Source organism: Monodelphis domestica, chromosome 3 (genome assembly GCF_027887165.1).
Source record: "Monodelphis domestica isolate mMonDom1 chromosome 3, mMonDom1.pri, whole genome shotgun sequence".
NCBI lineage: Eukaryota > Metazoa > Chordata > Mammalia > Didelphimorphia > Didelphidae > Monodelphis > Monodelphis domestica.
The window spans coordinates 1,667,450-1,680,079 of NC_077229.1; the positions used below are offsets into that span (position 1 = coordinate 1,667,450).

The 12,630-nt window shown below is 47.5% G+C and overlaps 1 protein-coding gene across 2 annotated transcripts; it reads right to left on the reverse strand.

The window, feature by feature from the left end:
* Window positions 1-2,611: 2,611 nt before the first annotated feature.
* On the reverse strand, window positions 2,612-11,781 carry LOC100014327 (zinc finger protein 501-like). Of its 2 annotated transcripts, none has more exons than XM_016432480.2 (5): window positions 11,513-11,781; window positions 10,332-10,423; window positions 8,816-8,942; window positions 8,341-8,439; window positions 2,612-6,692 (listed from the first exon to the last, which is right to left on the reverse strand). In XM_016432480.2, the coding sequence occupies exons 2-5, from the start codon at window positions 10,383-10,385 to the stop codon at window positions 5,500-5,502; spliced, it is 1,473 nt and encodes a 490-aa protein (XP_016287966.1). In that variant the 5' UTR covers window positions 10,386-10,423; window positions 11,513-11,781; the 3' UTR covers window positions 2,612-5,499. The 2 variants fall into 2 exon arrangements, with proteins under 2 accessions (XP_016287966.1, XP_016287965.1); XM_016432479.2 differs by having other exon boundaries at window positions 10,332-10,477.
* Between the last annotated feature and the right edge of the window lie 849 nt (window positions 11,782-12,630).

Below are 12,630 nucleotides of genomic sequence, written 5' to 3' on the forward strand. Positions count from 1 at the left end.
AGGTGGGGGTCAGAGGCTGGAGAGCTGCCCTAGGAGGGCACGACAAGCCCTCCATACCAGAGATACTACTCCTCCCTGAGCACCCATTGAATATTAATTTAAAAACCTACATTTTGGCTTACCACGAAGGGATTACAAATTCTCAAAAAAATTTTGAGCAGACAGACTTACAGTAAAGACAGTAAGTTTGCCTGGTCACTGTCCACGATAAAGCTTCCTCCAAGGAGAGAGAGAAGCTTTAAGGTAGGAAGATAGAGAAAGGATAGAAGTTTTAGATACCACAAGGGGTATGACGGAGTCGAATTAGAGATATGAGGTGGCAGGAATGAGTCTTTATTAATTATCAATGAGCCACAGCCAAGCTCTGATCACAGGACCATTCCGAAAGCTTATACCAGTCCAGAGATCCAGATTCAAGACCACACAGGTTGGAGAAATGATAAAGATTAGAGATAGAGCCTGGCCAAAGGCCAGGCCCCAGCGAGGACAGGCATCAGTGCGAGCTGGAAGGGAGGAAGAGCAGAAGAGAGAGGCGGAGCTGGCTGGGCCCTATTTAATCTCTTTGGAACTATACACAGTACATAGGGATGATCCTCATTGGTTAATGACAAGGTATAGGTGTGGTTTCTCTTAACCAGGTGATCACAAAGAAACCTGCGTTTCCGCCTAACCTGGGAGAAGCTGGGGTCAAGGGTCGGAGACTTTCCCAGCCATGTGCAATACTGAGCATGCTCTCTCCTAAGGCAATCTGTACATACCAACTGTTTCCCTTGCCCATAGCTAGGGGTGGACTGCTACACCCACCACAAGGGTCCGGTGGCAGAGTGTGCCTGTGTTCCTGTCCCACCCTGCTGCCTGCTGTTTCTCCTGTCCATCTGTTTTGACAGCATTCCTCACTGCTCTCCACCCAGTTTGGAGCCTCATCTTGCCAAGACCATACCTGCCACAAGAGCCTGCCAATCCCAGACATTATTTCCGCAGAGGGTAACATTTAAAAATCTTTCTGCCCCAATCCCTTTCCACACTCCACATGTTTTTCTAGCCTGCCATTGCCATTTTTCAGCGTGGAGAAAAGAACCCAACACCTTCTAATTTTCAAGCTGATCCTGAACTCCTAGTTTAGAAGGCTCTTACTAAAGGGTTTTCACAGGGAGGGCAGTTAGTTCCAAATCAGTAGATTTAAAGTCAGTTTTGGGGGGAAAGCCTGATTTTTTTCCCTTCTCTCTTGACCCAAAACACCAAGGAGAAGTATTTTTTCTCTCATATGCAAATATGCTATTGTTTTCCCTCAAAATTTTGTTTCTTTCTGTTTACTCTGTAAATAAACCCCATTCAGCCTCTTTCAGGAAAAATGGTATTGCAAAGCATGCTTGAAACTTTGAAACAACAGTGTGAGTTGGTAGAGCTAAAAAGTGCAGCTTGGATCTGCTTAATTCTTTTCTAGGGACTTTTTATTTTCATTGGAGATTTCCCATTTTACTTCCTTCTCCTCAAGAATATGCCACAAGCTAGGCTGCTTATGCTACAAATCAACCAGAAACATTTTGACAAAGTTCTAAAAGTCCCAACTGCTCTCAATGTGCAGAGTGGAGAGTCTGCCCTGTGCTTCTATGAGGAAACCCAGACCTCTGACAAATGAAATTTAAATGGATAGTAAATATGAGGGGAGGGGAAGGAAACTTTAAAAGAGATCTGGGAGCTTATTGCTAACTATTTTGAGTTTATTCTCCTCCTATAATAGTGAATAAGTCTATCGAGATTGATGAAAAGGATTTTGACTTCATTGCCTGTCTGCAAATTCTCATTGGTTTATATTATTGCATTTTCTGATTGCTTTAAGGTTTAAATTTTTTTTAAGTTTATCTGTTTTAATTTAATCAATATCTTTCTGGTATACTGAATCATTTTAAACTACTACGTTTTGCCTATATTGATCTTCACTTCTGCTGAAGAACAAAATATCTCTGTATAAGCTCATAAACATCTTGCCTAAAATCCTTGCCACTAGATCCACTGAAGATCACATGTTGTCTCTGTTGTCACATAGATGATGATGGATGGATTTCAACAAAACTGGTTAAATTGTGTGCAAGCCTTGGAGCATTTAATGAGTTAAGAATTTAATTTTAAGGGGTCTTCAGAAACAATTTTAGTAACTAGTAGTTTCTGAATTGATGATTTTTAATATACATATATTAAAGAATGTTGTATTAAAGGTAAAGAAATACCAAGGTGTTTCTATGAATCAGGAAGCCGAGGAAAAAGAGCTCCTGCAAAGCTTTTCACTTTAATTTACTTCCAGCAGAACAATCTAGATTTCTTGATGATGTTCTAGACCCAAATAAGTTTTACTTTGTTTAAAAATGTTTGCCAAGGTTGAAAGATTTGCTACGTTTGTTAAAATTGTGACAAATATCCAGCAGTTCACAGGGTTTTTTTTTAATGTCATACAGCAATTTATGTGAAATATAATGGGTTTCTTTGCTATTGTAATTAACTGGGCTATTGTGAATTTTGGGGACTTGGTACTTCTTTGAATGTGCATTATCTACTGTGTTACTGTTTTATTCTGAAAATCATTTTGCACTCCCACATGGCTGACACTGTGTCACTGATTTCAAGCTATATTTTTTATTTTCAAAACTTAAAAAAAAAAAAAACTTTGATTTTTTCCCTTGCATGTGCAATATAGCATATGAGTATTTTTCTCCTTTTTGTATTTGAAGCACGTCAACAGTACTGAGATATTTAATTTTTTTTACTTTGCAGTAATGTTTTAAATACATTTGTTCTAATATTAATGCATATCCAAAAAGCTTTAGATTATAAAAATGCCCTTGATTGTTAAAAAAATATTATGGGACTTTGCTTAATGATTCTGATTCCAGGATAAGAGAATACAAAAAAAGCCACTGTACAGTGCTAAAGAAGCACAGAGCAACTGCATAGTGCCTATGGAGCACAAGGGCAAAGAGACCAGATCCCAGTGGGGTTGATGAAAAGTTTGAGCCATGACAAGAGGACTTGAACTTGTTTGGGGTTCAAGGTTGTGGCTGTTTAACATGTGTTAAAGGCAGGTCTTCCTTGTCCCACATTCAAGTATCTCAAATTTGGCTCCTATAATCTAGTTCCCTTTCATGATGTGGCAAACTTTCTGTAGCCCTGGCTACTGACTGGGTAAATGCATAATTGCTTAAATCATTTTAATTGGGCCCTGATTCAAGGACCTGTTATAGATTTGTTTTTCCTTTACTTAGTTTTCTTTTAGACATATAACTTTTATATTTTATATTTCATCCACAAGTTATGTTTCTCTTTTATTTAGATTTTTTTCACGTTTTTGATTTTCTTTTGCAACTTGATTCATATACCTCATGACTCAGCCACACATCCCCGAGTGATCCCTTTGTTCATCATTATTCACCTCAGGGGGACCAAGTTATTGTTGTGAACTTTGATTTACATTTGAGCAATTTTAGGATAAGAAACTTGCTACCTCCCAGAATCCAGAAAGCACCATGTAGATGCCTGCAGAGACCACATGCTGCACCAAAAGATCTAGAGTGAACTCTGGGATGTGAATTGAACTATGAGGGCTTGAAATGCCTTTTCTTCTGAATGCCAAAAGGGACTGCCCCAAATTGGCTTTTTGTCAACCTAGTAATCATTGGTTTTGTTCTCTTTTCCTTTTATTCACAAATTGTTGCAATCTTTAAGTTGATTCTTTTCATGAGCCTTTTGGGGAAACTGGTTTCCCAATATGATCACAGAGGGAATATGTATAAATGGAGATTTTGAGTCATTGGACATCATCCCCCAGAAGTCCTTTAGAATTGTTAAAATTTTTTGTGGTTGGACTCTGAATATTTTATAGGTGGTTGCCAGGGATTTAATTTCTAAATCCCAAAATGAATGACTAAAGGTAGTTATGTTTACAATAGAGGGAAGATATTAAGGAATGAGAGAGGAGATAGAGCTCTGGCTTCCTCTAATACCAGTTAGAAATTCTAAGCCCCAGCCAGGGAAAGAGAGTCTCAAGATGATGGGCTTTTCCTGGAGGCTTCACCCCTCCAGAAAGGTAGGTTCACTAAGTCAGCCTTTCACTCACCAATGGCGACTATCTAAAATGGTAAAGCAGAATGAGGTCTCCTACACAAGTTCCTCCAAGGGTCCAGTTCCTCAAGTCCAACACTGAGTCAGAGAGATTGTCAATCTCTTCGAATCGAATATATCTTCTTCTGGCCTCTGGTCATCTTTTAAAAGATCTTTTTCTCTTGTGTCACCTCCCCTAAATTTCACATCTAACAATCACAGCAGACGATTTTCTCCAGGACTGCCCACTCTTTAGTTCACACCTTCTTTGGTTATATTATACCTTTTGGGTTACTTAACACATTTTTTGGTCAGTTCACCTTTTGTAGTTACTTAACACCTTTTTGTAGTTAAAATGGGCAGATCTACTTAAAATACTGAGTTACCACCTTTTTGGGGATTAAAATCTAAAAACAGATTGTGGATTACAATTCCATCTTCCCAATAAAGGAAGAGCTAAGTACTTCATTGTTACAATCAGGGGAGAGCTAAATCCAATCTTCACAGTATTTCCCAAAATTCCATTTTCCTGCATCCCAACATTTTGCATGATTTTATTTAAGTAGTTGTAACTCTACCCTCTTTCTCTCCCTTGGACCTGCGACTGGGCTGAAGTCAGAGGTTCTTTTGCCTTAGTTATTATTAATAAAACTTTTAAAATATGGCACTTAGTTATTAAATATTAAACACCCACACGGGAGTAGGGTGGAACAGAATTCAGCACAAATTCCAAAGGCTCTTTAATTGCTGACCACTTTCCAAGCTGCTGCTAAATTCTTCAGAACTACTTAAGCAGCACTAAATTGTTCTAAACAAATCTACCAAACTGTTCTATAGTCTCTCCTCTATTTGTCTATCTTGCTGGAAGTATGATATTTAGGAAGTTCAGTGCTCGACATTAAAGATTAGTTTTGGCTAACATTCTGGATACTTGAGAAAGTATATGCCTTCTTGGCATCTCTAGACAAGGGCTCTTCTAATGAGGAGAATTGGTTCACCATCATTAACAGAAGGGCTTTCCACAGGCATCATATTTGTTTGGTTTCTTTCCAATATGAAGGAAATTGATCAAGGAATCCCTTCCAGACAAAGTATTGCTTCAGTGATTATATTAATAAGGTTCTCTCCCATCAAGATTCTTTTATGTTGAGGAAAGAGCTGTAATCAGAGGGATGCCTTTCCACATTAATTACATTCCTAAGAGTTCTTTTTTGGAATATATCTTTCTTTCACACAATAAAAGATTTTTATTTTGGAAGCAGGCCTTTCTAGATTCACTGCATGCACAGGGTTTTTCTCCAGTATGAACTCCGAGATTTGGAGTTACTGCTCAGTTTCTGGGGAAGACTTTCCCAAAATATTTTCATTCATAAGGTTTCACTCCAGTATGAATTCTCTGATGTTCAGTCAGTGAATTTCTCCAAGGGAAAACATGCACTGAATAGGCTGTTCTCCAGTATGAGTCCTATTATGGTTGATAAAATCTAGCTTTCTATAAAAAGCCTTTCCACATTCACTGCATTTGAAAGGTTTCTCTCCAGTATGACTTCTAAAGTGAAATGTAAAACTTGACTTCAGGCAGAAGGTCTTTCCACATCCACTGCATTCATAGGGTCTCTCGCCAGTATGAATTCTACTGTGATTAGTAAGATCATACTTCCGAGAGAATGCTTTCCCACATACATTGCATTCATGAAGTCTTATTCCTTCATGAGTACTTTTCCGGTGTCCTGAAAGGTGAGAGCTTGAACGGAATGTCTTCCCACATACATTGCATTCATAAGGTTTCTCTCCAGTATGAGTTCTCTGATGTAAAGTTAGGCTTGTGCTCCTAGAAAAGGCTTTCCCACAATCACAGCATTTAAAAGGTTTCTCTCCAGTATGAATCCTAATATGGCGAATAAGATCTATCCTCTGGCAGAAAGCCCTACCACATTCACTGCATTCAAAAGGTTTCTCTCCGGTATGAATTCTGTAATGTACTTTAAGAGAAACCTCATATCGGAAGGCCTTTCCACATTCATTGCATTTATACCATCTCTCTGAACTCTGAAGATGAGAGCGTTTAGCAAGATCCGTCTTCCCACGTTTAGTCAATTCAGTACATTTTCCTTTTCTATCAGTTCTCTGGCGTGGACAAAGTTCATTATTTTGAAGGAAAGAATTCCCCCTTTCATGACCCAACACATTCTGACATTTCTTAACCTTAGGATATTTCTTCCTGGAATAGACTTGATTATACTGTCCTCGGTTTGAATGCATGGTGGAACTCCCTCTCTGCTTATCTCCTTTCTGGCACTGCATAACTACAGATACTCCCTGCTGTGGAAAAAGGTCTGGCTCTGGGCTAGAGGTCTGACTGTATTTACTATATTCAGAACCTCCAGCCTCCTTGGGAGGTACTGCTTGGATTGTTTTTAGTCGTGTAGAAGGTTTCCCCTCAATTCTCTGCTTCTTCTTAAAACTGCCATTACACTCCCAGATCTTCTCCATCTTGTAGATACTTGGAACATCCTCCAAGAACGTTTCCGGGGTCAAGACTTTCACCGAAATACTCATCTTGGGAGCTGACTCCTTGGTCTGAGGCCTAGTGTCCCAACCTGAAAGAAAGAAAGAGTGTAAATGCACCTTTTCCTGGGATGAATTAGCTTTCAGGTGTCACTCTTCCATATAATCTGGATGTTACAAACACTGTACTTGTTTTCATATAACTGGAAATCAGTTTACCTGTCTTCGAAAATTTCTTTGCAGTCACCAAGCTTATCCCTTGATATGGACCATTATCATTAAATTAGCTGAAAATGGGAAAACTGACACAAGGGCCTCAGAATCAAAGAAGGTGGGGATGACTGCTGGCTCCTCTACACCAATATGAACAATACAACCTGGAATATACATGTCTATATGTGTTTATGTATAAATATACAACTTATATCCATCATAGACACAGATATAGACACACAAGACTGCCTTGGAAGCAGTACTTAGCAATTTGAGACTGTGAACTTTAAAACTATTCCACTCTAATCAGACCATTCTTTAGAAGATTTGATTTAGCTACTTCCTGATCAATAACAATAGGGATACTTGGAATAACAGAGTCAGGTCTTGGGAAGTCCACATTTTCCCCTCCCTCCTTAGTTGAACAAGATTAGGAAGGTCTGCACCAAACTCAAAGATTAAGTATCTGAGGAAAAAGGCAACAGACATGTGCAGAAAAAAGGAGACAGATCCCTGGGCTGTCCTAAGTCAAGCTAAGAGATCATTGGTACAGATGAGACATAGGAAAGTGACATAAAACTGTCTATATGAGGCACATGACTTCTCTCTTCTTCTACCTGGAGAGTCAACTCTGGCTGGGAGTGTGCTAGGCGTTTAGACATCTTGGAGTGGTGGTGGTGAGTTTGCCTTGAGCTGATTCAGGTTCAGGCATCTGAGTTTAGCCCTTCTTTTTCTAGAGTTCCAGCTGACTCCTTCCTCCTTCACACTCCAAAACCTTCCTTCCTTATCTCCTGATCTTCCTGCCAGGCCGGGGTGGGGGGGTTGGGGGTAAGAAGGAGAGAGAAAGCCTTCTCCTTCTTCCTTCTCCTTCACTATCAATTAAATCCCCATAAAAAAGTACAGCTGACTTGGGTATTTTATTATTTGGGATTTCCCCTGGCGACCACTTAAATTTAGATTTTTTCAGTCTCAACTATAATTTTGACCTTTACAAGACACAAGTTAAGGATATCAAAAGAAGAGCCCAAGGAAGGACCGGGTCAGGAAGAACTCTCAAGGCCAACAAGGGAGGGCTATAAAAGGTCAAATATGCCTGGAAAAATCTTCACCTGAATTAGACCTCTGCAAGGAGTCATGGGAATATGATCAATGGGACTAAGAAAAAGAATTCATGTGTAGATCTGACGCTGAAAAATTCCAGTTTGCTTTCCAAAAAAGACTAAACCACCCAAAGCGCCACGCACAGTGGAAATGCATTCCCATACTGTGAGGGCACCAGCAGAACCTGACCTTTTCTAGCCATTCCTGGTGAGGCAACACCCCCCACCCAGAGTGGAGGAGGCGGGAGGAAGGAATTCTCTGCAGGATCTATGGCCAGTGACCCAAAAGGTCACTGAGGGGATCCCCCAGGAGCCCATTCTCTGTGGGCTGAGAGACTAATGAGCAGCAGAGCTGTGGATGGGGTGTTGTGTCCTCCCCAGGGCCCGGCACTCACTCATTCACTCACACACATACACACACACTCACCTGGCCAGCAGCTTCTTAGAACACCACCGGTTGGAATCCACTGTGGTTCCTCTGACTCCAGCACAGAGATCCTCACATCCTGACGGGAATCAGCAAGGCCTAGTCAAGGGAAAGGGCAGACGGAGAGAGACGGTCATGGCAGGACCCAAGGCACACACAGGGAACGGGTGGGCTTTCCTGGAAGAATCGGGAATGGAACGAGGAATGGAGAGGGGATCAGAAGGACCCATTGCAGCCATTCGACACGGAGCCATCGGGAGCTCTTCTGACTTCAAGTACTTCCCCTGAGCCTTGAGAAGGCCCCTGTGGCCTGAGGGGGCAGAGCGGGGCCGGGAGCACACAGGGAAGCCCTTGGTTCCCAGCAGGGCCAGCCTGGCTTTTGGCCAGATGAGACAGGCCAGAGAATCCCTGCTGCTCCCTGGCCAGGGCCCAGGACAAGGAAGCAGATCCGCAGCCCCAGAGGTGCCCTCCTCACCCAGGCACACCAGGTTCCTGTAGTTCTCCAGCATCACCTCCCAGTACAGCTCCTTCTGGGGAGGCTCCAGCAGCCTCCACTCCTCCCGCGTGAAGTCCACGGCCACATCCTGGAACGTCACTGCGGCCTGAAAGGACACATTGATGGGCTCAGCCCAGGAAGGGAGGGGAAGCAGGCGGGAAGGACCAGGGTGGATTCAGCCCCCAGTGACCAAAGACAAACCCTACCAGGACTGGCTCCCGGCCTCCGGCTGTCCTGGATTGTGAGTCACGACACAAACAACAGTCACTGAGGAGGCAGCCAGCACTGGGGGAGAGTCTGTCCTGTGCCGGGTTCTGGGCCAAGCCCTGGGCAGGGCATGTCCTCCTCACCCCTAATTACAGATGAGTAATCTGAGGCTAAGAAGGGGGGCAGGAGATGGCTCATGGTCACCCAGACAGGGTCAGAGTTGGGCCCCCTCCCTGTCTCTAGGCCCATCCACAGCCCTTCCCAGCAGGCCATGCTGCCTCCCAGTCATCAGCCAGGACTCGATACAGGAGGTCTTGGATTCCAATCTGGCCTCAGACACCTCCTAGCTGGGACCCTGGACAGCCCCTTGTGCCTACCATGACCTGGGAGCAGGTCTAAGCAGAAGCTCCGCCTCTCCGAAGGAGAAACAAGGAAGGGCTGGTCAGGAAGCCCCCAGGAGCCCACAAGGGAGGGCTGTCAAAGGGCAAAGTGCTTCCCAATGAGAGCCCAGAGCCTGGCAGCACCTTCCCACACAGGGAGCTCCTGAGCGGCATCTTCCAGGAAGCCCCCAGGATTGCAGGTGCCGGAGAGGAGGGGAAACAGACCAACATGGAGGAGAGAGATGGCAGTCACGGAGGGCCTCGGCTGCCTGGAAGCCTACGGGGGGAGGAGCTGATAGAGGCCTCTAAAGGCCCAGAGGAGTCTCTGCCGGGCAGTGGAGAGAGCAGAAGCCAGGCTAGGGGGACATGGGCTCAGGCGCCACTTGACGACGACGACGGACAGAGCTGCCATGTCAGGAGACAGAGGAGTGTCTACACCCAGGAGTGTGAGGAGCGTCTACACCCGGGGCCTGAGCCTCCATGTCAGGAGACAGAGGAGCATCTACACCCGGAGCCTGAGCCTCCATGTCATGAGACAGAGGAGCATCTATACCCGGGGCTTGAGCCTCCATGTAAAGAGACAAAGGAGCGTCTACAACCAGGGCCTGAGCCTCCATGTCAGGAGAGAGGAGCGTCTACACTGGGGGCCTGAGCCTCCATGTCAGGAGACAGAGGAGCATCTACACCTGGGGCCTGAACCTCCATGTTAGGAGAGAGAGGAGTGTCTACCCCTGGAGCCTGAGCATCCATGTCAGGAGAGAGGAGTGTCTACACCTGGGGCCTGAGCCTCCATGTCATGAGACAGAGGAGCATCTACACCTGGGGCCTGAACCTCCATATTAGGAGAGAGAGGAGTGTCTACACCTGGGGCCTGAGGATCCTTGTCAGGAGAGGTCGATGCTGCTTACCTGGGGGGGCCACCTGCAGGGCTCCAGCGCAGCGTCCTCTACACACTCCTCCATGCTCCCTGCTCCCTGGCCGGGGGTCCCAGAAGGCCGAGCTGGAAGGGAAAAGGGGTCTGGCGTCAGGGGGTTCGGGCTCTCTTTCCTGGCACCTGTAATCGTGAAAATATGGTTTCAAGACTGTGAATTGCCCAAACTGTAAAGATAATTTTTAGCTTCTTGATTTTAAATAAAAAATAAGTGGTCGCCATGGGAAAAATTCCCAAATATGAAAATACCCAAGTCAGCTGGGCTTTATGGAGATTTTCATGAACAGGAATGAAGGGAAGGGCGAGAGACCGAATAAGAGGAAATCACAGGAAGGCCAATGGCCGGGGCCTTTCTCTTTAAGAGAGAACCTAAGTCAGTGCTTAATCCCTCACCACAAGATCCTTCCAAGCCAAAGTCTAGTTCAGAGACCCTCCAGTTCAGCTGCTCCAACTCAGCTTCCAAAGCTGAACCCACTCCAACTAGGTGGCCCTGTTCAAGCAGCTCCCTTTAAAGAGATTTTGTCCTGCGTCACCGCCCCTAAACGGTCACATGGACCAATCACAGGAGCCGGTTCACTAAAACTTCTCACCTCTTGCTGAGCCTGCCTGACCTTTCAGTGATTCACTGGACCTTCAGAGGCTCTAAAAATAGACCAGGGAAGGGCTTTGGCCTCCCTATAAGTACCTTCTCTGTTCACTGACCAGTCTCACAGCTCTAATATGGCTGCGCTCAGGTGAGAGTTCCCACCTTCCTGGCCAAGCACCTCCCTTGTAGAAATGGCGAATGGCTGAACCAAATGTTCCAGGGCGGAGTCTCAGAAATGTTCAGATTCACACCTCCCAGCCCCCACCGCACCCCCAGTTCTCCCAGGCCTCCCGCTCCCAGGGACCCCGGGCAGAGCTTGTGTGTGCCCAGGACCCGGGACAAGCCCCGCAGCCCTGAGGAAGCCCCTGGTGGGAGCCCGGCTGGGTTCTGGGTGCCAGAGAGGCTCAGGGGAAAGAAGGGCCAGGCTGTGCCCCACCCCGGGAATCCCGGCAGTGCCCGGAGGAGGGGGAGGGGAAGCGGTCGGGCAGCGGGGACCAGGAGGGGAGAAGAGGGAAGAGTTCAGGTGCGGCGGGCCCCCGCCTGTCCGCAGCCCACGGGGACAGGGGACTCACCTCCTCCGGGGCAGGACGAACTGTGCAGGAGCTCAGCGGCACCGGACTCCCGGATGGGGGAAGCAAAGGTAAAAACCCGGAAAAGCCTGGCTTAAAACCCTCAAACCCGCCCCCTGCCCAGGCCACACCCCCAAGCAGAGCCCCGCCCCGCCCGCCCCCTGCACCTGGCCTGGGCCCAAGCCCTTAGCCGAAAGCCGTCTTATCTTTGCGCCCCACCCCCGACCTATCGGCCCCGCCTCCATGCTCCGCCCACGCCCGTAGCGTGGGCCCCGCACGCCCCGCCCCCCGCCGAAGCCGCGCCTCTGACGCTGGTCCGCCCACGCTTTTCCAGTCCCCTAAGCCCAGGCCAGATCGCTGGCTTGCCGGCGCCAGCACTTCCCAGAAGGCTTTGCAAGGAGGGCCCCTGGCGCCGGGCCTCCCCTCCCCCGACTTGTCATCCACGCCTCGGGGAACTCCGGCCCTCCTCCCGGCACTGTCCGCCCCGCGGAACCGAGGCCGGACGCTCCCTCCCGAGGGGCCTACGGGCGGCCTCCCTCCGTGTCCAGCTGGTTTTTCCAGAATGCAGCCCAGGCGTTCCGCCAGCGCCGCCTGAGCTCTGTAGGCGCGCCTGCGCACTCGGCACCCTCTCCCGGGCTGCCTGCAGGGGCGCTTTTCCGGGTCATCCGTCCTCGGTGACCTGAGGGGCCTGGGGGCTGAGTCCGGGGAATGGGCGCAGGGCTCCCTAGCGTGCGGGGGGCTCACCCCGGCAGCGCCCGAGTTCCGGTGGGCCGGTTTCCCGCTACCCCCCGCGGCCGCGCCTTTCCTTGTACTGGTGCCTCCTCTCCCCGCCCCCCTCCTTCGTGGGTCCAGCTGTAGCCTTAGCCCACGGGAGAGGGGCTCCCTGGGTGGGGGCGGGGCCGGACAAAGCCCCTCCTGCCCCCCCTCCCCCCCCCCCCGAACCCGGGCCCAAGCCTCGGGGCTCCCCCTGCCTCAGGGTCCGGTTCAGGCCCCAGACTCTAGCCCAGGCCACCACCCTGGTTCCATCCCAGTGGGGTCCATGGAAGCAGGTAGTCTGGAAGCCAGGGGGCGGGGCCTCTGGCTGTGGTTCCTCCAGCCCTCAGGCTGGGCCTCATTCTGCC